The following is a 27,232-nucleotide window of genomic DNA, read 5'->3' on the forward strand; positions in this document are numbered from 1 at the left end:
TCTTGTTGTCAAATATTAACTGTGACCGATGCGACATATTATTGCAAAGAATTATCATACAGATTGCCTAATATATATTTTAACCACCTATTTATTAACTTGGAAACCCTGGTGGCATAGTGGTTAATGCTACAGCTGCTAACCAAAAGGTAAAAACCCAGTGCCGTCGAGTCGATTCTGACTCATAGTGACCCTATAAGTAGGCAGTTTGAATCCACCAGGCATTCCTTGGAAACTCTATGGGGGCAGTTCTACTCTGTCCTATAGGGTCACTATGAGTCAGAATCAACTTGACCACTATGGGTTGAGTTAGTTACTTAGAGTGAAAGTCTTTGTTTTCAACACTTAACTATTATATAGAGCTGTTCAAGAAATCTCATACTTTATTCAAAAAATTTGACCAATACTTCATTGACTGTCCAAAACATGCTTTGTAATTTGTTTGACCAATACTTCATTGACTGTCCAAAATATGCTTTTTCTAGATGCTGGATGTGCAGCAGCTAACACAACAAAGTCCCTGACCCCAAGGAGTTTACATTTTAGCAGGGCTCGACAGACAATGAGCAACTAAACCCATACTTTACGTCAGGTGAAGAAAAGTAAAGCAGGATAGGAGAATAGACAGTGACAGAAAGAAGAGGTGCTTTCTTGTAAGCTGATCAAGAAAGGTTTGCAGGGAAGATGACACTGAGAAGAATTTTGAAGGAGGTGAGGGTGTGAGCCATGCTGATATCTGGGAGATGAGCATTCCAGGCAAAGATAAATGCAGTGCAAAGGTCCTGAGGTAGCTACTTGATTGGTGGTTTCTTGAGGAACAGAAAAGAGGCCCAGGGGGTTGTTGCCAAGTGAATGAGGAAGAGAAGGGTAGGAGATAAGGCCAGAGAGGTATGTTAGGGGACCAGATCCTTCAGGCTCTTGTACGCCATGGTAAGGACTCTGGATTTTACTCTGAGATGAGAGCCATTGGAGAGTTCTGAGCAGATGAGTAAGGTGATCTGACATATTTTAGAGGGGTGTCTCTAGCTGCTAAGTTAAGAAAGGACAATAAGGTGCAAAGGTGAAGTCAAGAGATCGACGAGGAAGCTATTCCAATAGTGCAAGTGAAAAAATGGTGATGTGGACCAGAGTAGTTGCAGTTGGAGTTGGTGACAAGGGATAGGATGTTAGGTAGATATTAAAGGCTGAGTTGGTGGATTTCTTGATGGGCTGAGATGTGGGCTGGAGAAAAAGACAGGAGTAAACGATTATTCCAAAGTTTTTGCCTGAACAGCTTTAGGAATGGAGGTGCCATTAATGATGGTATAGGCCAGGTCTGGGAGTGGAGTAGGAATCAGGAGGTTGGTGTGGACATGTTAAACCAAAAACCCATTGCCGTCAAGTCAATTCTGACTCATAGTGACCTTATAGGGCAGAATAGAACTGCCCCATAGGATTTCCAAAGCTGTAATCTTTACAGAAGAAGACTGCCTCGTCTTTCTCCCACAGAGTGGCTGGTGGGTTCAAACCACTGACCTTTTGTTATTTATTTATTTTTTATTTTTTTATTAACTTTTATTAAGCTTCAAGTGAACGTTTACAAATCCAATCAGTCTGTCACATCTAAGTTTACATACATCTTACTCCGTACTCCCACTTGCTCTCCCCCTATTGAGTCAGCCCTTTCAGTCTCTCCTTTCGTGACAATTTTGCCAGCTTCCCTCTCTCTCTATCCTCCCATCCCCCTTCCAGACAAGAGTTGCCAACACATTCTCAAGTGTCCACCTGATATAATTAGCTCACTCTTCATCAGCATCTCTCTCCCACCCGCTGACCAGTCCCTTCCATGTCTGATGAGTTGTCTTCGGGGATGGTTCCTGTCCTGTGCCAACAGAAGGTCTGGGGACCATGGCCGCCGGGATTCCTCTAGTCTCAGTCAGACCATTAAGTTTGGTCTTTTTATGAGAATTTGGGGTCTGCATCCCACTGATCTCCTGTTCCCTCAGGAGTTCTCTGTTGTGCTCCCTGTCAGGGCAGTCATCGATTGTGGCCGGGCACCAACTAGTTCTTCTGGTCTCAGGATGATGTAGGTCTCTGGTTCATGTGGCCCTTTCTGTCTCTTGGGCTCTTAGTTGTCGTGTGACCTTGGTGTTCTTCATTTGCCTTTGATCCAGGTGGGTTGAGACCAATTGATGCATCTTAGATGGCCGCTTGTTAGCATTTAAGACCCCAGATGCCACATTTCAAAGTGGGATGCAGAATGTTTTCATAATAGAATTATTTTGCCAATTGACTTAGAAGTCCCCTCAAACCATGGTCCCCAAACCCCCGCCCTTGCTCCACTGACCTTTGAAGCATTCATTTTATCCTGGAAACTTCTTTGCTTTTGGTCCAGTCCAATTGAGCTGATCTTCCACGTATTGAGTGTTGTCTTTCCCTTCACCTAAAGCAGTTCTTATCTACTGATTAATCAATAAAAAACCCTCTCCCTCCCTCCCTCCCCCCTTCGTAACCACAAAAGTGTGTGTTCTTCTCAGTTTTTACTATTTCTCAAGATCTTATAATAGTCAAACCACTGACCTTTTGATTAGCAGCCAAGCCCTTTAACCACCGTGCCACAAGGGCTCCTTGTGGACATGTTAGGTACCTTTATTTAGTACATGATAATGTACCAAATGCATTTACCATCATGGTGGATGCAAACATCAGAACTCTGAGGGGGAAGTAATTGCCTCCATTTTGTGGATGAGGAAATTAATGTTCATAGAGCATTAGCAGAGAAGCTAAGGTCCCTTCTCCATATTCCCCTTTTCTGGTGGGAAATTGTATTCTTGAGCAGTTAAGAACTTGACACTAGGGTCAAATCTCACCTCTGCCAGCCTTTAACTGTGTAACCTTGGGCAAGGTACTCCGCATTTCTTATATTTGGTATTCTCACCTGCATATGCTTAATAATGGTATTGAGCACCCCGGGCTATTGTGAGAATTACAAGAGAAAAATGCATGTAAAGGGCTTAACATAGTGCCTGCGTGTGGAAATTGCTCAATAAATATTAACAATTATAGCATTATGCTAAGAAGTGGTAAGTTCACTTCCCTAAACTCAAGTTTCATTCATTGGCCTGAACCTTGGCTGTCTTCTTCTGTTGTCTGTGGGTGTGGGTGAAACAGGAACTTCCCACAGGGTCAGCGCCAGGGCTCTGCCAGAACAGCCAGGATAAAATCCCAGAGTTTTCAGCCTCTAGGACACTACAGGCAAGTTTCTGTTTGGGATATGAGTGAGTACCCTAGTGAGGAGCATGGGCAGAAGGGAGGAATGAGACAATGTAGTAAGGAAGAGGAGGGGATGACTTGGCTAGATGTAGATGCAAAGGTGGCCGGAAAGAGAGAAGATGAAGACAGAAAAGACAGAGAGAAATGAGAAAGAAAGAAGGAGGAGGGGGAGGAGAAGGAGGAAGGTGAAGGGGTAGAGGAGAAGGAAGAGGAAGGTGGGGAGGAGGAGGAGATGGGGAAGGAGAAGGAAGAGGAGAGAGGGAGAGAAGGAAGAATGAAAGAGGAATGAAAGATCCAAGAGATAAGGCAACACGGTTAAAAAAAAAAAAACTACAATAACTCTGGCAGGTGTAGCTATGTGTCTGTTACTTGGTTTTACTCCTCAGAGACATCTGCTTTGTGAATTATGGGTCACTGAGTAGAAAAGATAAGATTATAAAAGTGTAGGTGCTCCCTCCCCTTTCTTTGAAACTGAAATTGGGGATTGGATAAGAAAGCAGCCATTAAGTTGTATTTTCCTTCAGTTTTTGGCTAATTTTTGATCTTTGTTCCATATCACTGGTGGTTAATATTTCCTGATATGTCCAAGCTCTAAGCTTAGACTTCCATGCTACTTGGGCCATACGCCATGAATAATTAACCCTCAAGATGAGAATTTCATCACAAAATTGGAGAATCTTAGCCCTGGAAGGCTCCACTCCACGCAGTAATCCCCTCAAAGGAACATTTGGAAGATGTTAATCCAGGTCCAGCCAGGACATGTTAATAGGCATAGTTTACAAAAAATCAGACCCTCCTTTATTAGGTAACGCTAACAGTTACAAAGCATTCTCATTCTTGTTTTGAACTAAAATTTGTCTCCTGATAACTTTCAATACTGAACTTAATGCCACCAGCTGAAGCAACTGAGAAGTGTGTGAGTACTCCTCTCCCTCCCCCCCTTTTATGAAAGACCTTCAAATACTGGCTAAGCATCTGCAGTCCCTTAAATCCTTCTTCATTTTGATGATTTTAGGCCCTTCGCCATTCTGATTGACCTCTTCTGAACAGAATGTAATTATAAAATCTTTTCTTCAATCAAGGTACTCAGAATAATACAACATTAAACATTATTGTGGATAATTTCTGGTGACAAGGCAGAGTAAGGTGACAGACTGCTCACCCATCCCAGCACTCACTTCAAAGACTGGTAAATGCAGAATTAAATATAACCTAGAGATCATAAACAACACAGAAAAGCTCAAAGGGGACTGTCTATAAAGAAGAGAAGCACTGACTCCAGAACAGTAAAGATGAGCTGACAGTGGCAGTTCATGGGTGTTTAGGTCCTGGTGCTGGGGGCTGGGTTTCTAATGCCCATGCAGGGACAGGAGACTTAGCCTTGGGATGGTGGTGGTGGTGGTGGTACCCTGCAGGAGAGACTCCCTCTATAAAGCCTGAATCCCCTAACAGAAGTAAAATCTATGGAAAAGGAACAAGACATGCTTGCCTACTGGCTCTGGGAAGTGATAAGAAAACTTGCTAGGGCCTTAGGTAAAATGAAAAAAAAAAAAACTCCAAGAAATTAAATCCCCATGGCTGTGATATGAACTTGTTTGGGCCCTCAATATTTTTTGTCTGCATAGAGTGTGAACAACAAACTATGACATTAACACAAGAACTGGTCCAGAGCCATTGCCATTCCTAGGACTTTGGCAGAAGGAAATGCAAAACAATCCCATATGGACGTTTCCATAACATAAGGCAGATGGGGAGCCCTGGTGGCACAGTGATTAAGAGCCACCAGCAACTCCTTGGAAACCCAATAGGCAGTTCTACTCTATCCTATAGGGTTGCTATGAGTAGGAACTGACTCGACAACACCTAACAACAACAATAAGGCAGATGGGGCTCCCACAGGGAAAATAATTATAAAACATTCACAAAACCCTCTATGAAGATGAGGACACTATAAAAAGGACAAGTTACATTGAGAAAGAGAGTCACCCAATTAAACTGAAAGAATTGGAGATAATATAACAATGTGAAAGAAATAATTAAGTATGCTTAAAATGTTGAATGAGCTAAAAAAATGAAGAGGAACTATAATGAAAAAAAATGAGATGGTATGGAGAAAAGACACAAAGATTTAAAAAAAGGATCGAATAAATCTTCAGGAAATGAGAAATCAGTCACTGTTGTGGAGTGATTTGTGTCCCCCCAAAATATCTGTCAACTTGGCTAGGCCATGATTCCCAGTGTTGTGTGATTGTCCACCATTTTGTCATCCATTGTGATTTTATTATGTGTTATAAATCCTGTCTCTATGATGTTAATGAGGCTGGATTATCAGTAGTTTTTTTATGTTAATGAGGCAAGACTCAATCTACAAAATTAGGTTGTATCTTAAGCCAATCTCTTTTGAGATATAAAAGACAGAAGTGAGCAGAGAGATGGGGACCTCGTGCCACCAAGAAAGAAGCATGGGGAGCATAGTTAGTCCTTTGGGCCTGGAGTCCCAGCTCTGTGAAGCTCCTAGACCAGGGGAAGATTGATGACAAGGACCTCCCCCCATAGCTGACAGAGAGAGAAAGCCTTTCCCTGGAGCTGGCCTCCTGAATTTAGATTTCTAGCCTCCTAGACTGTGAGAGAATACATTTCTCTTTGTTAAAACCATCCACTGGTGGTATTTCTGTTATAGTTGCATGAGATAATTAAAACACTAATATTAACAAGTCAATGGGCAAGTTAAATAGCAGATGAGAGACAGCTGAAAGTAAACTTAGTGAACTTGAAGATAGCTCTGAAGAAATTACCCAAAAATGCACGGAGATAAAGAGAAGCTAAGTGTAAAAAAGAGGTAAAGAGACACAGAGGATAGAACAAGAAACCAGAGAATTGGAGTTGCAGAAGGAACAAATGAAGAAAATAATGGAAAAGTACCCATCAAAGAGCTAATGAATGAGGACGTTTGAAAACTGAAGAACAATATGGGAGTTCTGTTTGAAGAAGCACAACTATTCACTCCTGAAAGTGGATGAAAACGTTCGAGCTGTTTCCAGTTTGATGTCAATACAAATGATGTCGCTACAAACATTTTTGCTATGCATCTCTTGGTGCACGTTGCCACCCATTTACGTGTAAACTCAGGAGCGGAATTGTTAGGTCAGATCTAGATCTGAACTGCTGTTTGGTGTGCGTAGTGCCTACTTTGTTTCTCTGTGCACAGTAGGCCTCCAGCCACTGTGGATCTACTGAGATGGTGTGGCAATCTTCAGACCCAATTTTCAGATTCTCTGACTCTGCTGTATGACTATAGCATATGGTCCACAATTCTTTGTTTAATTGTAGAACATTCAAAGAGTATACCCACAGTGCTCATAGCTCCCTAGGTTTCTATTTTTCCTGTCACTTCTTGCCATGCTTTCAATGTCACCATGTAACCCTGAATAATGTTATGTATATGCGATTTCATTCCTATTCCCTGTCATTCTCCCCTACAACATCCTTCTGTTGCTCTCTCACACACACACCAAACTCGTACTCCCACACTATCGATAGATGTTTTAGATTTGACTCTTCCAGCAGAGGCCATTTCCCAAGTGTCTTCAGGCTGAAGCTCCTGGCTCTCCCTCACTCTATCTTATTTTCTTCAGCTTAGGACTCCCTGGACAGCATATTCAGATGCTCCCTGGGGCCAATATGAGGGAAGCCATGTAGTGCAGTGCAAAGAACATTTGTCAATATTTACAAACTGGTGAATAGTTATTGAAATTCCCTGTACTTCACCGTTCTTTTTTTTCAGTGATAAAATGCTGATTAATACCACCTACCTTCATTCTTTGAAAATATTTACTAAGTGTCTAAACTGTTCTAGGGACTTTTTTAGGTGCTGGCAACACAGCAGATAAGAAAACCAAGAATCCAAATCTTGTAGTGCCTTTATCGGACTAAATAAGAATGCAAAGTGCTTAGGATAGTGCTTGGTGATTTATTTGCTGAACAAATATTTATCAAATATCTACAATGTTCTAGGCAGCATGGAGGACACTGAGGATATAGTATGGAGTAAGAAGACCAGGGGCAGAAGATCAGAAAATAAACAAGCAAAATAAAAAAGCAAGTTAATGTCAGATAGTGATGTGTATGCATGATTCACGTGAATCACTGAGAGCCAACGAATGTATTTTAGAGATCAATGGAAAAACTTTATTGTAGAAACTTAACCCAGGCTGGCCAACAGAACAGTTGATGCTAGGAGTAAAAAGAGAACTAAGTAAACTGACATGGTGAGCAAAACTAATCAGAATACAATCCAGAGAGTCAAGAGACCTTGAAGCCAGACAAGTAATCAGCAGTAAACAGGTGGTATCCATTATCCTTCTTACTGGGAAGAGAGGAAAAAAAAAAAAAAATTCTCACCACCTTCATAATACTTGAGCTTCTCATACCTTAATGGTTCAATAACCAGTTATATTTGTGGCTATTTTAGTAAAATCATCTGTGATTCTTTGATTCTAGTCCAACCTCCCTCCAATCCAAAAAATTCCTACACTCTTCCCAAGCTGTGATGACCTACAATTATAGACTCCTAAGGTTAAAAGAAACTACACTCAGCATATCACTTAACCACTTTCTCAGCGTAGGAGGCGCAACCTCAGAATGTAGCTAAAAGAAAAGGAAGTTGATAAGATCAAAATTCTAGTTCCAGCACCAAGTCATTTACAGCGCGGCCTCAGAGAGTTTTGTACCTTCTCTTTCACTCGGCTTCCTCATTTACAAATTGAGAATAATTGCTACTTTTCACAGTTGTCGTAAGGATTAACAAAATGGTATATGTGAAAGTTCTTTGGAAAACAAAAGAGGTATAAAGGCTATTAATCTAGGGGCGTGGACCATCACCACTCCCTGGGAAGAGTGGGAAGCACTATAGACTTACTTCTATCTAGTCCCTGGCACGGGGTTATTTTGAGGCCTTGGTTAAATTACTGTAACTTGACACTCCAAAAGTCTGCTTGGCATGGCTCTGAAGACACAGGGAGCAGATGAAAGCGAAAGAAGAAGCTTTATTTAGCTGGCCATGTAAAGGAGCACACCGGGACTCCAGTTGCCAAGGTGTCTCGCAGAACAATAGCCCAGGGGGTTTATATGGATAAAGTAAATCGAGTCTGGGGTCCCCACGAGCACCCCAGGGTGGGGCCAGCTTGCTGATTGATTTGACATCAGAGGATATTCTCAGGGTGGTCCGGTCTTCTGCTCTTGTTCAGTCTGACAGGGGGGCCACAAAGATCGCATTTTGCCCACGTCCAGGGTATAGATGGGGGTGTGTTTTTTGGCCTCTGACTTAAGTAAGACTTCTGAGGGACAAGGCTATCAGTATTGCACAGCTCAGGAGGGCCTGAGCTGGTTAAAGACTGGTTTTACCTGGACTGAACACCCCAGTCTCTTGTTTTCTTTAACTGAGTCTGAACTGGAAGTATACCTAAATAAGGAGATACGCTAAAAGCAGAGGTTAGTTCCTATTTTGCCCAATAAGGGGATAGCTTCCACCCTGGGAGTTAACTCTCCAGGTTACTGAAGATGGCAGGATTGGCCCCTTGGCACGGCCTCTTGTATATTGAACCTGGCCTCCTTATTGCCAGTCTCATTACCACCTCTTGGTGCCCTGGTTTCCTGAGCCTAAAATGGAGGGGTTAGTCTTGCTCTGGAGTCCTGGGTGGTGCAAATTGTTAAGTGCTTGACTATTAACGAAAAGGTGGCAATTCAAATGCACCCAGAGGTGCCTCTGGAAAAAGGCCTGGTGATCTGCTTTTGGAAAGTCAGAGCCATGAAAATCCTATGGAGCATAGTTCTACTCTGCAGCACATGGGGTTGACCTGAGTCAGAATCGACTGGACAACAACTTTTTTTTGTCTTGGCTTGAAAGGTTCTTTCTTTCTTTTTTTTTTTTAAAGAGAAGATGTGTTTTCTCTCTCAAGATATTTCTATTTAGAGAGGAAAAGCAAAGCTACCACAAGGCAGAACATTTTATCCTCTGAAACCAAGTGCAGCAGAAAGCTGGAGTCCCTCACTGCTTCGGCCAGTCTGAAAAGAAGGAATGAGGCAAGCGTCAGACCACCTGGAGCTTCCTTCAGGTTTTAATTGTTGTTTGGTGCCTGGATGGAGAAGTCTCGGGCGCAAGGGCTCCCCGCTGGTCAGTGGGGCAGGCGGGGACTGGCTAGGAACCACAGGCCAAGACGGGATCAGAACTCTGGAGGCCCCAGTTTGAAGCAGACCTTAGAAGCAGCCATCACCGCCGTCGTGGCTGCCACATTCAAGCCCCGATTCCCAAAGTGCACAAGGGCATCGTAGCTTCGGTCTTTTGCTTGGATCAGGGAGTCATCGATTTCCTTTTCTTTTGAAGACAGCGTGGGATGTACAAACTTCTGGCACAGGAGGCTGGAGCCTTTTGCGTAGGTAAACAGCAGCCAGGCTACAAACGCTATTTTTAGTTCATAATAGAATGGAAACCAACAAAGATGTCCGCGAAAGTCTCTGCTGTGGTGAAAAGAGCAAATATGATCCAGTACATCATCCATTTCACATATTCTTTAATGTCCTTTGATTCCACAGCCTTGTAGGAATAATACGCAGGATAAAGAGTGCCGAATATAAGCCAGTCACCATGGAATTGATTAGGACTCATGGAGACCCCATGCGTTTCAGAGTAGAGCTGTGCAGGTGCAATTGTACAGAAGTACATCATCAGGCCATTCTTCTGAGCACCTCCGGGTGGACTCGAAACTCCAACCTTTCTGTCAGCAGCCAAGGTGGCATTAGCCATTTGTACCACCCAGGGTCTCCCTGGTGTATTTCTAACAAGTTTCCTGGATGATGTTGCCGCTCCAAGGACCACGCTTTGAGGACCGCTGCCCTGTTTCCACCTGTGGTACCACCATCTGCCACTAGCTCCGCTCTGTCTCCCTTGTGCCAAAGGGCACACACATCTAGCAGGCTCCAAACTTTGGATCTTTCCTCTACCGTGACTTTTCTACTCGGCCCTTTCTTATTATTCCTCTTGTAGTCCCCACCCTCCTCGCTTCATGCCTAGACAACTGCAAGTGCCTTCTAGCCAGTTTTCTTTCCTTTGCTGACCCCCTTTTGATCACCTTGCGCATCACTGCAGGTTCCTTTCTTTGTTTTACGTAACTTTTATATAACCCATGTCAACACATTCCTTGATTCAGTGATTCTCTTCCCAGGGAAAGTAATAAAAACCCAAAAGCGTCTCACTCACCTGACTTTTGAGGGGGGGAAATACATATACATATATACATAATGTATAATATCTATTATATATATATATAATATGTTTTACTGGCTTTTGTTCATCACTACATCTTTTCTCTGTAATTTTAATTTTTTGATGGCATGTGTTTTCAGTATTGGAATGCATGCTTACTAATTGAGTGTGTCTAAATTTTTGGTTGGTAATATGGATTTTGACAAATGTGATCTGGTAATACAAGCCACCAATGGGGTTAGTGGCAAGGTGGTGCCACCGATCTGTGGCATGACCAATGGGAACTAGATATATAATTTATTGCTGGTGCCTTTCCATTAGGTTACATGGGGAACCTCTGGTTTTCCAAATATGACACAGAAAAACCAAACCAAACCCATCAGCGCTCCCCAACTATCATGCAGGAAAGCCATAATTATGCTTGCAAGCCTTATCGCACAGATAAAAAGGGAATCAAATAATAGTAACAAAAAGTAAATAAAAGAAAAAAAATTAAAGGCAAAAGTTTACAAAACTAACACATCCAGCAAGCATCACCTAAATAGAATGCTCACCCGACACAATGAAGAGGCTCCCACTCCAGCCTGCTGAGCTTCACACATTTCAAAAGGGACCTACTTTGAGGCTAAATACATTAGAACCAGAATAACTTACTACCAGAGTCTTAAAAACTGTCTGCTATACCGTTAATCCAATATAACTAAAGAGCTAAGCCTGCAAAGATGTTAGCCTTTGGAAATTTCAAGATTAGCTATACAGAACTGTTCAAGCTTTGTAAGAGAAGTTGAAACTTGAATGCAAATATCGTACCATGATTCATACATATTTTTCTTTTTAGTTCCATTCTCACAGCTTCCCTTCCATTGTCACCTCTACCCACTGTTTGGTCAATGTTGTATCTTAACTTTAATAACTTGACCTTTCATTCGTAATGAAAATGATTTTTCTACATTTTTTTTTTTCCCAACTGTTGGGGACCAACATCAAGCTTAATAAGATAGGATGATAAGGGATAGCTCCAAGATTCCAGCCAAGAGTGAGGGCAAAAGCCTATTCTCTCCAACCTGAGGTGAGTGGACGAAGTGTTAATATTGGCAGAATGGGAAGAACCAGAGTAAAGGGACACGATTCTGGTGTTCCGGCAGCTCTCCAGCTGATTGAGGAGACGTCACAGAGGGAGACAGACCCATGACCATTTCCATAATTGCCGGCTCTGATACGGCTGGGAGGAAAGGCTCTCAAAGTTAGCTAGTGAACAAAGGGTAGAGGTGGGGCTGATCTAGATTTTCTGCCTCTACTCACATGGAATCCGGGCGGCATGGGAAGACTTCCTAAAAAAACTGGCATTTGAGATAAGATTTGAGTTGGAATTAACTAGGTATGGAGAGGGGGTCGGGGGAGGAAAGAGCTATCCAAACAGGGAACTGTCTGTGCAAATAAATTGGACAGGAAGAATCTCTGTGCATTAGAGGAACTGAAAGCAGATCAGCTAGGCTAAGGTACACAGCAAGTGAGAGGAGGGTGAGAGATGAAGTTAGAAGTGGAGTGGGGCCAGCCTGCGCATAACTTTGTAGGTCCTGCCAATGATTTTGGTCTCTATCTTGAAAAACCACCATGGGTCTCTCAGTTTGTCATACTGTGGTGACTTGGATGTTGCTGTGATGCTGGAAGTTATGGTATTTTAAATATCAGCAGGGTCATCAATGATGGACAGGTTTCAGCGGAGCTTCCAGTCTAAGACCAGGAAGAAGGACCTGGAGGTGTAGTTCTGGAAAAAACTGCCCAGTGAAAACCTTATGCATAGCCGCAGAACATTGATACAGTGCCAGAAGATAAGTCCCTCAGGTTGGAAGGCACTCAAAATACAACTGGGGAAGAGCTGCCTCCTCAAAATAGAGTCGACCTTAATGACGTGGATGGAGTAAAGCTTTCAGGACCTCCATTGGCTGATGTGACACACTTTAAAATGAGAAGGAACAGCTGCAAAACCCATTAATAATTGGAACATGGCATGTACGAAGTATGAATCTAGGATAATTGGAAGTTGTCAAAAATGAAATGGAACAAATAAAGATCAATACCCTAGGTATTAGTGAGCTGAAATGGACTGGTATTGGCCATTTCAAATCAATCATATGGTCTACTATGCCAGGAAGGACAAATCGAAGAAAATGATATAGCATTCATCCTGAAAAAGAATATTTCAGAAACTATCCTGAAGTACAATGCTGCCAGTGATAGGATAATATCCACACTCCTATTCCCAAGAAAGGTGATCCAACTGAATTTGGAAATTATTGAACAATACTATTAATATCACATGCAAGCAAAAGTTTGCTGAAGATCATTCAAAAGCATCTATAGCAGTATATCGACAGGGCACTACCAGAAAATTCAAGCTGGATTTAGAAGAGGACGTGGAACCAGGGATATCATTGCTGATGTCAGATGGATCCTGGCTGAAAGCAGAGAATACCAGAAAGATGTTTACCTGCGTTTTATTGACTATGCTAAGGCATTTGACTGTGTGGATTATAAAAAAGTATGGATAACATTTTGGAGAATGGGAATTCCGGAACACTTAATTGTACTCATGAGAAACCTGTACACGGATCGAGAGGCAGTTATTCGAAAAGAACACGGGCATATTGCATGGTTTAAAGTCATAAGAGGTGTGTGTCAGGGTTGTATTCTTTCACCGTATCTATTCAATCTGTATGCTGAGCAAATAATCCAGTAAGCCAGACTATATGAAGAACAGGGCATCAGCATTGGAGGAAGACTCATTAACAACCTGCGTTATGCAGATGACACAACCTTGCTTGCTGAAAGTAAAGAGGACTTGAAGCACTTACAGGTGAAGATCAAAGACCACGGCCTTCAGTATGGATTACACCTCAACATGAAAAAAAAAAATCCTCACATCTGGACCAATAAGCAACATCATGATAAACAGAGAAAAGATGGAGCTTATCAGGATTTCGTTTTACTTCAATCCACAATTGACATCCATGGAAGCAGCAGTCAAGGAATTAAAAAACACATGGATTGGGCAAATCGGGTGTAAAAGACCCCTTTAAAGTGTCAAAAAGCAAAGATGTAACCTTGAGGACTAAGGTGCACCTGGCCCAAACCATGGTGTTTTGAATTGCCTCATATACACGTGAAAGCTGGACAACGAATAAGAAAGACCGAAGAAGAATTGACCCCTTTGAATTGTGGAGTTGGTGAGAAATATTGAATATACTACTGACTGCAAGAGAAACAACTAATCTGCCTTGAAAGAAGTACAACCGGAACGCTCCTTAGAAGCAAGGATGGCAAGACTACATCTCACACGCTTTGGACATGTTATCAGGAGGGATCAGTCCCTGGAGAAGGACATCATGCTTGGTAGAGGGTCAGAGAGATGGACTGATACACTGGCTGCAACAATGGGCTCAAGCATAGCAATTGTGAGGATGGAGCAGGACTGGGCAGCGTTTCACTCTGTTGTGCACAGCGTTGCTACGGTCGAAGACTTGACAACACCTAACAAAAACAACAACAACAATGCAAGGAAGATCAGTTAATACAATTATTGTTCAAGTTTACAAACTAACCACTAACACCAAAGATGAAGAAATCGAAGGCTTTTTTTTTTTTTACCAACGTCTACGGTCTGAAATTAATCAAACATGTGATCTAGATTCATTGATAATTACTGGTGATTGGAATGTGAAAGTTGGAAAACAAAGAAGAAGGACTGGTAGTTGGAAAATATGGCCCTGATGATAGAAATGACCCTGGAGATTGCGTGATAGGATTTTGCAAGACCAATGATTTATTCATTGCAAATAACTTTTTCAACAACATAAAGAGTGACTATACATGTGGACTTCACTAGATGGAAAACACAGGAATCAAATCAACTATATCTGTGGAGAAAGACAATGGAAAAGCTCAGTATCATCTGTCGGAGCAAGGCTAGGGGCCGACTGTGGAACAGACCATCATTTGCTCATACGCAAGTTTAAGTTGAAGCTGAAGAAAATAAAACGAGTCCATTAGAATCAAAACAAGACCTTGAGTGTATCCCACCATCTTGAGACACCATCTCAAGAATAGATTTGACGCACTGAACACTAATGACAGAAGACCAGACGAGTTGTTGAATGACATCAAGGACATCATACATGAAGAAAGCAAAAGGTCATTAAAAAGACAAGGAAGAAAGAAAAGACCAAAATGGATGTCAGAAGAGACTCTGAAACTTGCTTTTGAACATACAGAAGCTAAAGTGAATAGGAGAAATGATGAAAAGAGCGTCTTGAAAACACTAACTAAAACATATGTAATGAAATGTGCAAAGACCTGGAATTAGAAAACCAAAAAGGAAGAATATGCTTGGCATTTCTCAAGCTGAAAGAACTGAAGAAAAAAATTCAAGCCTCGAATTGCAATACTGAAGGGTTGTACAGGGAAAATATTAAATGACACAGAAAGCATCAAAAGAAGGTGAAAGGAATACACAGAGTCACTATAGCAACATTCGACCATTTGAATTTCGACCGTGGTCGATATTCAACCATTTCAGGAGGTAGCTTATGATCAGGAAGCGGTGGTACTGAAGGAAGAAGTCCAAGCTGCACTGAAGGCATTGGCAAAAAACAAGTCTCTAGGAACTGCCAGAAAACCAATTGAGATGTTTCAACTAACAGATGCAGCATTGCAGGTACTCACTTATCTATGCCAAGAAATTTGGGAGACAACCAACTGAAACAGATCCGTATTTGTGCCTAATTCCAAAGAAAGGTGATTCAACAGAATGCAGAAATTATCAGATAATATCATATGCTAGTAAAGCTTTGCTGAAGATAATTAAAAAACATTTGCAGCAGTATATCAACACGGACCTGCCAGAAAGTTAAGCTGGATTCAGAAGAGAACGTGGAATGAGGGATATCATTGCTGATGTCACATGGATCTTGGCTGAAAGCACAGAATAGCAGAAAGATGTTTACCTGTGTTTTATTGACCAGGCAAAGGCATTCGACTGTGTGGGTCATAACAAATTATGAATACATTGCAAAATATGGAAATTCCAGAACACTTAATTGTGCTCATTTGGAAGCTCTATGTGGCCAGACATTGGAACAGAACACGGGGATACTGAGTGGTTTAAAATTAGGAAAGGTGTGCGTCAGGGCTGTATCTTTTACCATACTTATTCAGTCTGTATGCTGAGCAAATTATCTGAGAAACTGGACTCTATGAGGAAGAACATGACACCAGGGTTGGTGGAAGACATTAAGAACCTGTGATATGCAGATGACACAATCTTGCTTGCTGAAAGTGAAGAGGACTTGAAGCATTTACTGATGAAGATCAAAAAGATCAAAGACTACAGCCTTCAGTATGGATTACACCTCAATATAAAGAAAACAAAAATCCTCACAGCTGGACCAATAGCAACCTCATGATAAACAGAAAAGACTGAAGTTGTCAAGGATTTCATTTTAGTTGTGTCTACAATCGATGCCCATGAAAGCAGCCAGGAAATCAAATGATATATTGCATTGGGCAAATCTGCTGCAAAAGACCTCTTTAAAGTATTGAAAAGGAAAGATGTCACTTTGAGGACTAAGGTGCGCCTGACCCAAGCCATGATATTCTCATTTGCTTCATATGCATGTGGAAGCTAGACAGTGAATAAGGAAGACTGAAGAAGAATTGAAGCCTTTGAATTATGGTGTTGGTAAAGAATATTGAATATACCACGGACTGCTGAAAGAAGGAACAAGTCTCTCTTGGAAGATGTACAGCCAGCGTACTCCTTGGAAGCAAGGATGGCAAGACTTCGTCTCATGTACTTTGGACAAATTATCAGGAGTGACCAGTTCCTGGAGAAGGACGTCATGGATTGAATTACATTCCCCCCAAAATGTGTGTATCAGTCATGATTCCAGTATCGTGTGGTTGTCCTCCATTTTGTGATTGTAATTTTATGTTAAAGAGGCTTAGGGTGGGATTGTTACACCCTTACCCAGGGCACATTCCTGATCCAATGTAAAGGGAGTTACCCTGGGATGTGGCCTTTTTATCTCTTTATCAAGAGATAGAAAGGAAAGGGAAGCAAGCAGAGAGGGGAACCTCATAGCACCAAGAAAGCAGCACCAGGAGCGGAGCATGTCCTTTGGACCTGGGGTCCCTGCCCTTGAGAAGCTCCTCGACCAGGGGGAGATTGAGGACCAGGACCTTCCTCCAGAACCAACAGAGAGAGAAAGGCTTCCCTTGCAGCTGACGTCCTGAATTTGGACTTTTAGCCTACTTTACTGCGAGGATATAAATATCTCTTTGTTAAAGCCATCCACCTGTGGTATTTCTGTTACAGCAGCACTAGATGACTAAGACATTTGGTAAGGAAAAGTCAGCGATAAAGAGGATGACCCTCAATAAGATGGCTTGACACAGTGGCTGCAACGATGTGCTCAAAAATAGCAATGATTGTGAGGATGGCACAAGTCTGGGCAGTGTTTTGTTCTGTTGCACGTAGGGTTGCTATGAGTCAGAACTGGGTCAACGGCACCTAACAACAATTCTGAAAACGCTGTTTCAAGATACCAGGCAAAAGGTTAGGGTGGTGGTGGAGGTGGAAATGGACAGAAGGGGGCACATTAAGAAGATATTTAAAAAGAGGTACAATAGAGAACAGGTGTGATGAATTAGGTTCCTGGGTGGTGCAAACAGCTGGACTACTAACCGAAAAGTTGGTGGTTGGAGCTCACCCATCAATGTCACAGAAGAGAGGCCTGGCCATCTGTTTCTGTAAAGATTACAGTCAAGAAAACTCTATGGAGCACTTCTACTCTGTTACACACAGGGTTGTTATGAGTTGGAATCCACTCAAAGGCAATAGGTTTGGTTTTTGGCTTGGTGATGGATTGGATAAAGGATGGAGAGGAAGGTGCCAGGGAATTGTCCAGGTTCTGACTTAACAAAGAATAGTCTTTTCCTCAAGGGGATTTGAGGTTCTGAATCACTATGTCTTCTTGTTCTTCAGCATGAGAAGTGGGGAGCTGGCTGTCCAGATACACACTGTAACCCTATCATGGATCTAGAAGACAGAGGTTCACACGTGGAGAGTGAATGAGCAAGGAACCAGTGGAGGACTTGAGCAGACAGAGAGGCCAGTCAGGAGATGTGAGAGGAAGAAGGGGAGAGTGTAGGGACATTCAGAAAGAAGAGGAGTTGGGTAAGACAGAGAAGAGAGGGGAGTGGAGGGTGCTCTGGGCAAGGGAAAATGAGGAGGGCAGGGCACTGCCAGGAGGGAAGAGAGGCTGGAGAACACTGAGCGAGGAGATAGAAGAATTGGGGATATTAAAGTTGTAAAGAATCTTAGCCACCTAGTCCAATCCTTTCAATGTACAGCCAATAAAATTAACTTTCATGTTTTAAAATTTTATAATAAACGTTATTCTTGCACTTCTAGAAATTTTTCGAAAACGTAAAAAATATAAAGAAAATTAAAATCACCCACAGGCTCTCCATCTAGAGACATCCACTCCTAACTCACGGACATTCCTCCTTTTCTTTTTCCTTTGCATTTGGTTGGGGTTGTATCAAAGATACAATTTTATGTTCTATTTTTAAAACGTAAAAAATAGTTGTAAATACTTCCCACACGCGATCCCAAACCCTTCGCGGAACATATTTAGACAAGCTATTGTGAAAATGAAGTGACCGGCAGCATTGTGACCGCGCCTTGGGCGTCGACCACTGCTTTTTCCAGCTCATATCGCTACCTGCAAGGCAGACCTCTTGGAAAATAAAAAAATAATCTCAAAAGTGGGAGGAAGGGAACCGGCGGTCAGAGCCGGAGCCGGTCAGGGTGCTGCGGCTCCAGGGTCAGAGCGGAGCCGGGGGTGGGGGGTGGGGTGGGGGTGGGGTGGGGCAGAGGCCAGGGTAGGACTTCAGCGCAGGCGCCGAGAGCTGTCCATTCCGAGGGCATGGAGTTCCTACTGCTTCTGCTCGTCTCGGGGCTCCCCCAAGTTTGGGGACGTTACGAGGGTGAGTGGAACGAGAGCACCCAAAGTCCGCGCTCCGGCGGTGGCAGGGAGCCGGGTTGGGCGGGGGTCGAGCCTGGGCCCCCCTTGGGAGCCCGGCGCGCAGTCGCCAGCCTGGGAACCTGCAGTCCCCGCCGGCAGCCGGGCCTGAGGTCTGGGAGCGGACTCAGAGCTAGCAGACCGCTCCCTTCCCCAGCGCAACGGTTTTTGTTTGCTTGCTCTTCTTCCTTCTCCTTACGATGCCCGCTCTCCAGGCCACTCGCTAGGCTCCTTCAACATCGATTCGGCCTCAGTGCCGCCAGAGAATTTCACCTTCCGCGCTCTCCAGATCTCGTCTTTCGTCAATAGCAGCTGGATGCGCACGGACTGCTTAGGGTGGCTGGGGGAGCTGCAGACCCACCGCTGGAACAATGACTCGGACACCATCCTCTGCCTGCTGCCGTGGTGCCATGGCGGCCTCAGCGAGCAGCAGTGGCAGAAGCTACAGCGTGTGTTTCAGGTTTATCGGATCAGCTTCAAAAGGGACGTTCAGGAAATCCTCAAAATGCTGCGCAAAGGCTGTGAGCTGAGGGATGGGATCCTGGGCAGGTACCCAAGGGGGGAGAGGGGACATAGAGTTCCACTTGGGAGGTAGTGGACCCTCTTGATCTCTACACTCTTCTGATTTCCACTTCTGCCTGGAGACTCCTTAAATAAATCCCTTGTTCCTGCCCTCCCCAAGTCACTCGCTGTTATTTCCCTGAACTCTGGAGCAGTTCTACTCTGTAGCACATGGGGGCGCTATGAGTCCCAATCCACTCCAGTACAGCGAATTTTTTTTTTTTTCATTCTGGATGCCCAGTATAACCCTGGCACCGCTTTCTTCTGCTTGATCCCTTCCAGTCTTTTAAATCTTTGATCTCTTATCTGTACTTCTCCTCAGATCCCGTTGAGCTCCAGATATCTGCCGGCTGTGAGGTAGACCCCAGGGGCAGCTCAGAGTCCTTCCTCCATATAGCAAGTGAAGGAGTAGATATCCTGAGTTTTCAAGGAACTTTATGGGAGCCAGCTCCAGAGGCCCCACCTTGGGTTCATACGGTCACCAGAGTGCTCAACCTGGACGAAGGGACCAAGGAAACTGTGCAAAGCCTCCTCAATGACACCTGCCCCCAATTTGTCCGTGGCCTCATTGAAGTGGGGAAGTCAGATCTGGAGAAGCAAGGTCGGCCTGCCAGCCTCACCCCTGGCTCTCCATTCTGGGACTTTATCTAGGGTTTTTTCATTCCTGTGTTCTCATCATTTTAAGCGTCAGAGGAAAAGAAAAAAGCCTAAAAGGGAATGGGTAAGGGGTGCAGGTACTCATTCATTGCATAGACATTAATTGAGTACCTACTAAACCAAACCAAACCCTTTGCCATCAAGTCAATTCCAAATCATTATGACCCTAAATGACAGAGTAGAACTGCCCCCCTGGGTTTCCAATCTTTACAAAAGACTGCCACATCTTTCTCCCATGGAGCAGCTGGTGGATTCGAACCACTGACCTTTTGGTTAGCTGCTGAGTACTTAACTGCTGTACACCAGGGCTTCTTGACGAGTACCTATGAGGTACCATGAATTCAGTTAAATACACGCTGGGGATCAAAAATGAGTAAGGCAGATGGGACCTGTGCTTGAGGGGGGAGGATGAGAAGACAAATGAGCGATTAAAGCAGTGCTTGAAACATGCTACGTTTGTTACAGCTGAACATACTATAGGATGCTATGGGAGTACAGAGGAGGGGCTTTTATGTGATTCTGGGACCTTATATCGGGGTCGTACCATAGATACAATTTATGTCTTGCTTTTAAAACTTAAATAATAGCTGTAACCACTTCGCACCAGAAACTGAAAAACGAAACCCGTTGCTGTTGAGTCAATTCCAAAAGCAAACTGCATCATAGGGTTTCCAGGAAGTGGCAGGTGGATTGGAACTGCTGATCTTTTGGTTAGCAGCTGAATGCTTAATCACTGTGCCACCAGGACTCCTACTTCCCCCATACTATCCCAAATTGGAGTCAGGGAAAGCGGAATGAATATCAGGGAAGACTTTCCCAGAGAGGTTAACACAAATGGATTGAGGTTACGAGGGGCTCCATCTCCAGAAGTGGAAATGTGGGTAGCATGAGCCTGGCATGAGGCCTGGAGCCTCTGATGAAGAGAATGGAGCCCCCACTTTAAGATCTCCCCATTCCCTTTTTTGATACAGAGAAGCCCAAAGCCTGGCTGTCCAGTGGCCCCTCTCCTGGTCCTAGCCGTCTGCTGCTGGTGTGCCATGTCTCAGGATTCTACCCAAAGCCCGTGTGGGTGATGTGGATGCGGGGGAAGCAGGAGCAGTTGGACACTCAGCGAGGTGATGTCCTGCCCAATGCTGATAAGACCTGGTATCTTCGAGTAACCCTGGATGTGGCGGCTTCGGAGATGGCTGGCCTGTCTTGCCGAGTGAAGCACAGCAGTCTAGGTGACCAGGACATCGTCCTCTACTGGGGTGAGAAGCAACTTGGACCCAGGCTGGAAATGGGCGAAGGTGGTCCTTGGTGTAAGGGGAAGAGCTGGGAAAGGGGTGGGGCTTTCTAGGGGTGGAGTTTGACAGACCCAGGACAGAGGAGCTTCAGAGACAAAGATTCCAACCAGCAGGGTTAGAAGAAAGGGATTCCACATGCAGGAAGAGGAGCATGAAGACCTGAAACTCAAAAAAGATTGAAATAAGATGTGTTATACGCAGGAAGAAACAAGAAGAAAGGACTCAGAGATCCAGAAGTAGGGAGCAAATAAAGAATCCCAGCAGGATTTCAGTCCCCTGAAGGAAGGTGCCTTAGTTCCCCACTGTTGCTGTAACACAAATACCACAAGAGGGTGGCTTTGAAGAACAGAAATGTACTTTCTCACAGTTTAGAAGGCTAGACGTCCAAATTCAGGGCACCTGCTCTAGGGGAAGGCTCTCTGTTGGCTATGGGGGAAGATCCTTGTCTCAGCTTCTGTAGCCCCTGTTCCTCGGTTCCTTAGCGACCCTCACGTGGTATCCATCTTCCCCCTGTGAGTGCTTCCTTGTCTCTATTTCTAAGCTGCTGCTTATAATTCAGAAGTGATTAGGTTAAGGACACACCGCACACTGATATGGCTGCATTAACATAATAAAGAAAACCCTATTTCCAAACAGTATTACATCCATAGGTATAGGGGCTAAGATTCTAACACAAATTTGGGGGGGACACAGTTCATAACAGAAGGAGATCAGGGACATTAGAAAGACAGATTAACAAAGATCTAAAAACAGCCAGTTACCTCTGGGTAAACCCAAACTTTACTTCCAACCTTTAGGTTAGCCACAGAGCATGTTAACTCTTTGCACCACCCAAGGACTCTAGCTATGGTTTGTTTAGTGCTTTTTCCTGCGTGTAGGCAGAGCACTCTGCATACGTTATTATTATTTTTTTGATAATCTTTTATTGTGTTTTTGGTGAAAGTTAACACAGAAAATTAGGTCCTAACAATTTCTACCCTTATTGCTAAGAGGAGGGCTGGTGGCCCAGTGGTTAAGTGTTCAGCTGCTAACTGAAAGATCACTGGTTTGAACCCACCTGCCACTGCGCCCAAGAAAGATATGGCAGTCTGCTTCCATGAAATTTACAGCCTTGGAAACCCTATAGGGCAGTTGTACTCTATCCTATAGGACTGCTACGAGTTAGGATCAATTTGACCCCAGTGGGTTTGGTTTGGTTTTTATACATGTTGTTCAGTGACATTGGTTACATTTTTGACAATGAATCAACATTCTTATTTCTGTTCCCATTAATCTAGTTTCCCCCTCCCCGCCCCCCGTCTTATCTTTGCTTTAGGGTAAATGTTGACCTTTTGGTCTCACGTAGATGATTTTTTAAAAGGAGCTCTGTACGCATGGGCGATATTGTTTATTTCATGAGCCAATCTGTTATTTAGCGGGAAAAGTGACCTCCAGGAGTGGGTTCAGTTGAAAGTTTAAAGAATATCTCAGGGTGATAGTCTCGAGGGTTCCTCTAGTTTCAGCTGGTCCAGTATGTCTGGCCGTTTTTAAAAATTTGAGTTTTCCTCTACATTTTTCTCCCATTCTATTGGGAACCATCAACTGTATCCTGGTCAGTGGTAGTGGTAGCTGAGCACTATCTAGTTCTTTTTGTCTCAGGGTAGATGAGGCCATGGTTTGTGTAGACTATTAGTCCTACAGAATAGTTTCTTCTTTGAATCTTTGATTTCCTTCTTTCTCTTTTGCTCTAGACAAGCAGAGACGAATAGTTGTATCTTAGATGGCTGCTCGCAAGCCTTTAACACCACAGATGCTACTCACCAAACTAGGCTGTAGAACATAAACTTTAGGAACTATATTATCTGTATTCACTATTTCATTTAATAATCACAACTGTCCTTTGAGGCAGGTACTGTTATTGTCATTTTATAGATGATGAATTTGAGGCTAAGATAGGTTAAGGAAACTGCGCAGAGTTAGTACGTGGAAGAGCTGTATTTAGACTCAGGTCTGTCTCCTACAAAGCTGCGCCCACTCCCTCTACTGTATGCTGACAGAGGCTGAAGTGACCTGAATTGGGGATGCCTGGACCCTGGTGGTGCAGTGGTTAAGAGCTTGGCTGCCAACCAAAAGGTCAGCAATTCGAATCCACCAGCCACTCCTTGGAAACCCTATGGGGCAGCGCTGCTCTGTCCAGAAGAGTCGCTATGCGTTGGAATCATCTCGATTGGCAACAGATTTAGTTTTTTGGTTTAGACCCTGAGAAAAGATTGGAAATCTAAGTGTCGGAGGAGTAGGAGTGAGTGCTTTAAATGGGGGAGGGAATAAGAAGCACCTGGCACCCTCACAAGGGCTCAGACCAGGAAACTTGAAATAGGAAGGGGCCTATGGTGACAGATATTCTGTGTTCTCCTAAGCAGATGAGAGCCATGTCTCCGTGGGCTTGATCATCTTGGCAGTACTGGTGCCCCTCCTTCTGCTCGTTGCAGGCTTCTACTTGTGGTTTAAGAGGCATTGGTGAGACTCCTCTTCCCACCTCCTCCTCTCCCAGTCCCTCTCCCTGCTCCCTCTTCCCTCTGTCCCCTGCTCCCCTTTTCCTCAGCGGCCTCTCCCTTTCTATTCTCTCACAGCTCCTAAGAAGACATCCTGTGACTCTGCTTCCCGCATCTGCCTCTGTGGAACTCAGGACGTCAAGTGCCCAAGATGTTAGGTCTGGTCTGCTTGGGAGTTGAGGGTGAAAGAGAGGTACCTTGAAGAAGTAGGAAACAATCATAAGGCAGCTCTGGCCACATCCTTTTAACATTTTATCTTAAAGAACTCAATCTGTTTTTCATTAGACTTAAAGTCTATGCCCCAAAACTCTTCTGTGAAAAAGATGGGTATGAACTTATATACCTACCAGGGACAAGCAGATAAGGGTGGGGTGTGGGTGAGTGAGTTCATTGTTTGAATGATGGCATCTGCAGTGCACTGGAAACATTTATCTTGTCCAAAGGAAGCAGCTCCAGCTCCTTGTTGTCAAGTAACCTGCATTATGCAAGACAAGCTGGAAATGTGGACTTTTATGTGAATGCATCTGATTTTCGAAAAAATAAATTATTTTGGTGAAAGTATACACAGCCAAAGATACACTATTCCAACAGTTTCTATATATACAAGTCACTGACGTTGGTTACATTCTTCATGTTGTGCTGTCATCCTCTCTATCCTTTTCCGCATTATTCCACCGACATTATCTTAAACTCACTGCCCCCTAAGCTTCCCACCCTACCTTTGTCAATTTGATCTCACGTAAATAATTCTTTACAGGAACACAATGTTCAAAGCATGTGTACTTTACTAAGTAAAATAAGCTTTTTTTTTTTTGCTTTAAAGAAGACTTCAGGAGGTAGTTTTGGTTTAAGGTTTAAAGTTTAAAGATAATCTCAGGGCAGTAGTTTCAGGGGCTCATTCAGCTTCAGTGACTCTAGAAAATCTGGATTCCATTGAGAATTTGAAATTCTTGAACATGTCTAATTATTGTAAAGTGTTGATTACTATGTGGTATACCCCAAACCCACATCTACTGCCTGATGACAACCCAGGGCTCCTAGTTGTACCTTTTCTAAGAAGTTGTCCTGAATGACAGATTGGCTCTTTCAGGACTTTGGTTTCTGTTATGAATTTGAATTTATAGCTGGAGAGGGACATTTTCCTTTTAAAAGAAGGGCTCGTAAGAGACAGAGATGTCTCAAACTTCTACTTGGTGTAACCTCATTAAAAAAGGGAAAATCATAGTGTAGCTGTTTTGTGTAGTAAAAAGCTACTCTATGTAGGGATATTTTTCTCCAATGGCCAGTCGATGGCCAGTCACTTCTTTCATATTGCAAGAGGACAGTCATGAAGGTATCCCCTGCAAAACAGAGGCTCTTCAACTTATCTCTACTAAATGAGACAGAAAGGAGACAACAGATGGAGACGGCTAAGCACACCTCTGCAGGCATGTGCTGTAGTGTTGATGGTGATGGTGGCCCCTCAGTCTACTCTCTACTTAGAGAGAAGACAGCAGGGAACTTAAAGGAACAGCAGACCTCCCCGGTGTCAAAAAAATGAGAAGGCCAAGTTAAAAATGATTTGTTAGTCAATCAGGGAATGTTATGTCTGCTGCTTGTGACGTTCTCAAATCAACTCACTACAGTCATGCACTGCATAATGTCTGGGCAACATCCGGCCGCATATACATATGTGGTCCCATAAGTTCAGAAATCCTGATCAGAGAACAGGATGTAGCAAATGTAGCTTCCAGCATGCAACATGTGAGTGAATCTCGTGTCTCTTGTATACAAAGTGATTGCACTGTCAGGCATATAATGATACAGTACATAGATGTGGTATATAGTGTACCTTTCTATGCATAAAAAAAATTAAACACTTCAAGATACACTAAAACATCTTTAGCATAATAATTCAGTAACAACAATAATAATGTTTTGATGCGTGTTGCAAAGTAGAGCCCGTTTGTTATCATGAACCACTGTATGTACCTTGCATTTTTAATATAATAGGCTTTATGGGGTTGGTTCATAACTATGGGTTGTATATCAGTTGGATGTTTGTAACCTGGGGACTGCCTGTATACAATATGGTGTTCGCACAATGTCTACATCATGTAACATCCTATTTCACAGAACCTATCGTGCATGTTAAGCGACACATGACCATATTATGTATGCCTCCATAATGCTTTTTTACACTGTTATGATGTTTTTATAATGCTTTCAAACACCTCTGTATAAGTCACGTAGAATGTGAGCTTAGAAATTGGAAATTGCAGAACTTAGAAACATGTATACTTCAATAAGGTCTTTATCCATTAATTGTAAATTATGTAAGTTATTAGGAACTATATTTATACATATAAGCCATTAGAAAGTTACTCTAACCTTGAAAATACATAATAAAAGTATGTGGTCAACAAAGACATAAGTATGTCATGTAACAACTCCCTTCGAAACTTCTAATAAATCAAATCTATGTTACTTGGCTTTAAAACATAAATATGGCACAAAACAATTCCCCATAATTTTTAATTTATTAAATCTCTATAAATTTACCTTGGGCCATAAATATGTCATGCAACAATTCCCTTAATTGGCAATAGAACACCCCAATCTTGGCTAAACATGGCAGCACACATGGTATATAAATTCACGGATTTCTGTTCATTCCTGGAAGACAAGACAATGGCAAAAGGTGTCTATGACTCTCATTCCCCCTGAAGGCTGAAAGCCTGCTGAGATACTGTCTGCCACAACTGATCTTGGACCTCAGCTACAGGAACCTCCTCTGAGTTCAAAGGTGGTCAGTCTTCCTTCCTGAGGCTACTTGGTAAAGGTAAAGTAGGAAGTCTAAAGATTTGGACTCAAACCGATGAGCTAACGTTGTAACTGTTAATTCGGATTCTCCAGTGCTAAATGGATGTCTTGAGGTCTTGTGTGCCTTGCTGTGACTACCTTGCAATAACTAAACGATTTCATTCATGACAAATCTGAGCATTTCTTCATTTGTTCTTAAGATAAAGTTGTCCAGGACAGGAAAGTATTATCCTGGCACTCAAAGCCTTTGAATGTCCAGAAAATGTGAGACTTAACTGTTGGAGAGTCTTTGCTTGAGAAAATTAAGATTTTGCACCTTCTATGCTGGACTTATAAGTCTGAACCTGGGCTGTGGGCAAAGATCCTTCCTGCTTCTAAATCAATAATTCTCAAAGTGTCATCTCCAGACCAGCACCATCAGCCAAAAACCCATTGCCATTGAGTTGATTCCAACTATAATGACCCTATAGGACAGAGTAGAACTGCCCTGTAGGGTTTCCAAGGAGCGCCTGGTAGATTCGAACCACTGACCTTTTGGTTAGCAACCAAACTCTTAACCACTATGCCAGCATCACCTGTAAATTGTTAGAAATGTGAATTTTTTGCCTCTCCTTTCCCCAACCTAGTGAATCATAAACCTGTGTTTTAATAAGCCTTCCAGATGATTTTTATCCTTAGCTAATGTCTGAGAACCACTATTCTTAGAGTCCCTGGATGGTGCAAACAGTTAAGCCCTCAACTATTAGTGAAAGGCTGGTGGTTTCAACTCACCCAGTGGTACCTAGGAAGTCAGGCCTG

The 27,232-nt window shown here is 43.1% G+C and overlaps 1 protein-coding gene across 1 annotated transcript; it reads left to right on the forward strand.

The window, feature by feature from the left end:
• The first annotated feature begins 18,465 nt into the window (after positions 1–18,465).
• On the forward strand, positions 18,466–26,597 carry CD1D (CD1d molecule). Its single transcript, XM_049880894.1, has 6 exons — positions 18,466–18,562; positions 18,813–19,118; positions 19,481–19,759; positions 20,787–21,065; positions 23,501–23,597; positions 23,711–26,597. Exons 1-6 carry the CDS (start codon positions 18,502–18,504, stop codon positions 23,715–23,717), a joined length of 1,029 nt encoding a protein of 342 aa, XP_049736851.1. The 5' UTR covers positions 18,466–18,501; the 3' UTR covers positions 23,718–26,597.
• Positions 26,598–27,232: the final 635 nt, after the last annotated feature.

The sequence above is a fragment of the Elephas maximus genome, chromosome 3 (genome assembly GCF_024166365.1).
Source record: "Elephas maximus indicus isolate mEleMax1 chromosome 3, mEleMax1 primary haplotype, whole genome shotgun sequence".
NCBI lineage: Eukaryota > Metazoa > Chordata > Mammalia > Proboscidea > Elephantidae > Elephas > Elephas maximus.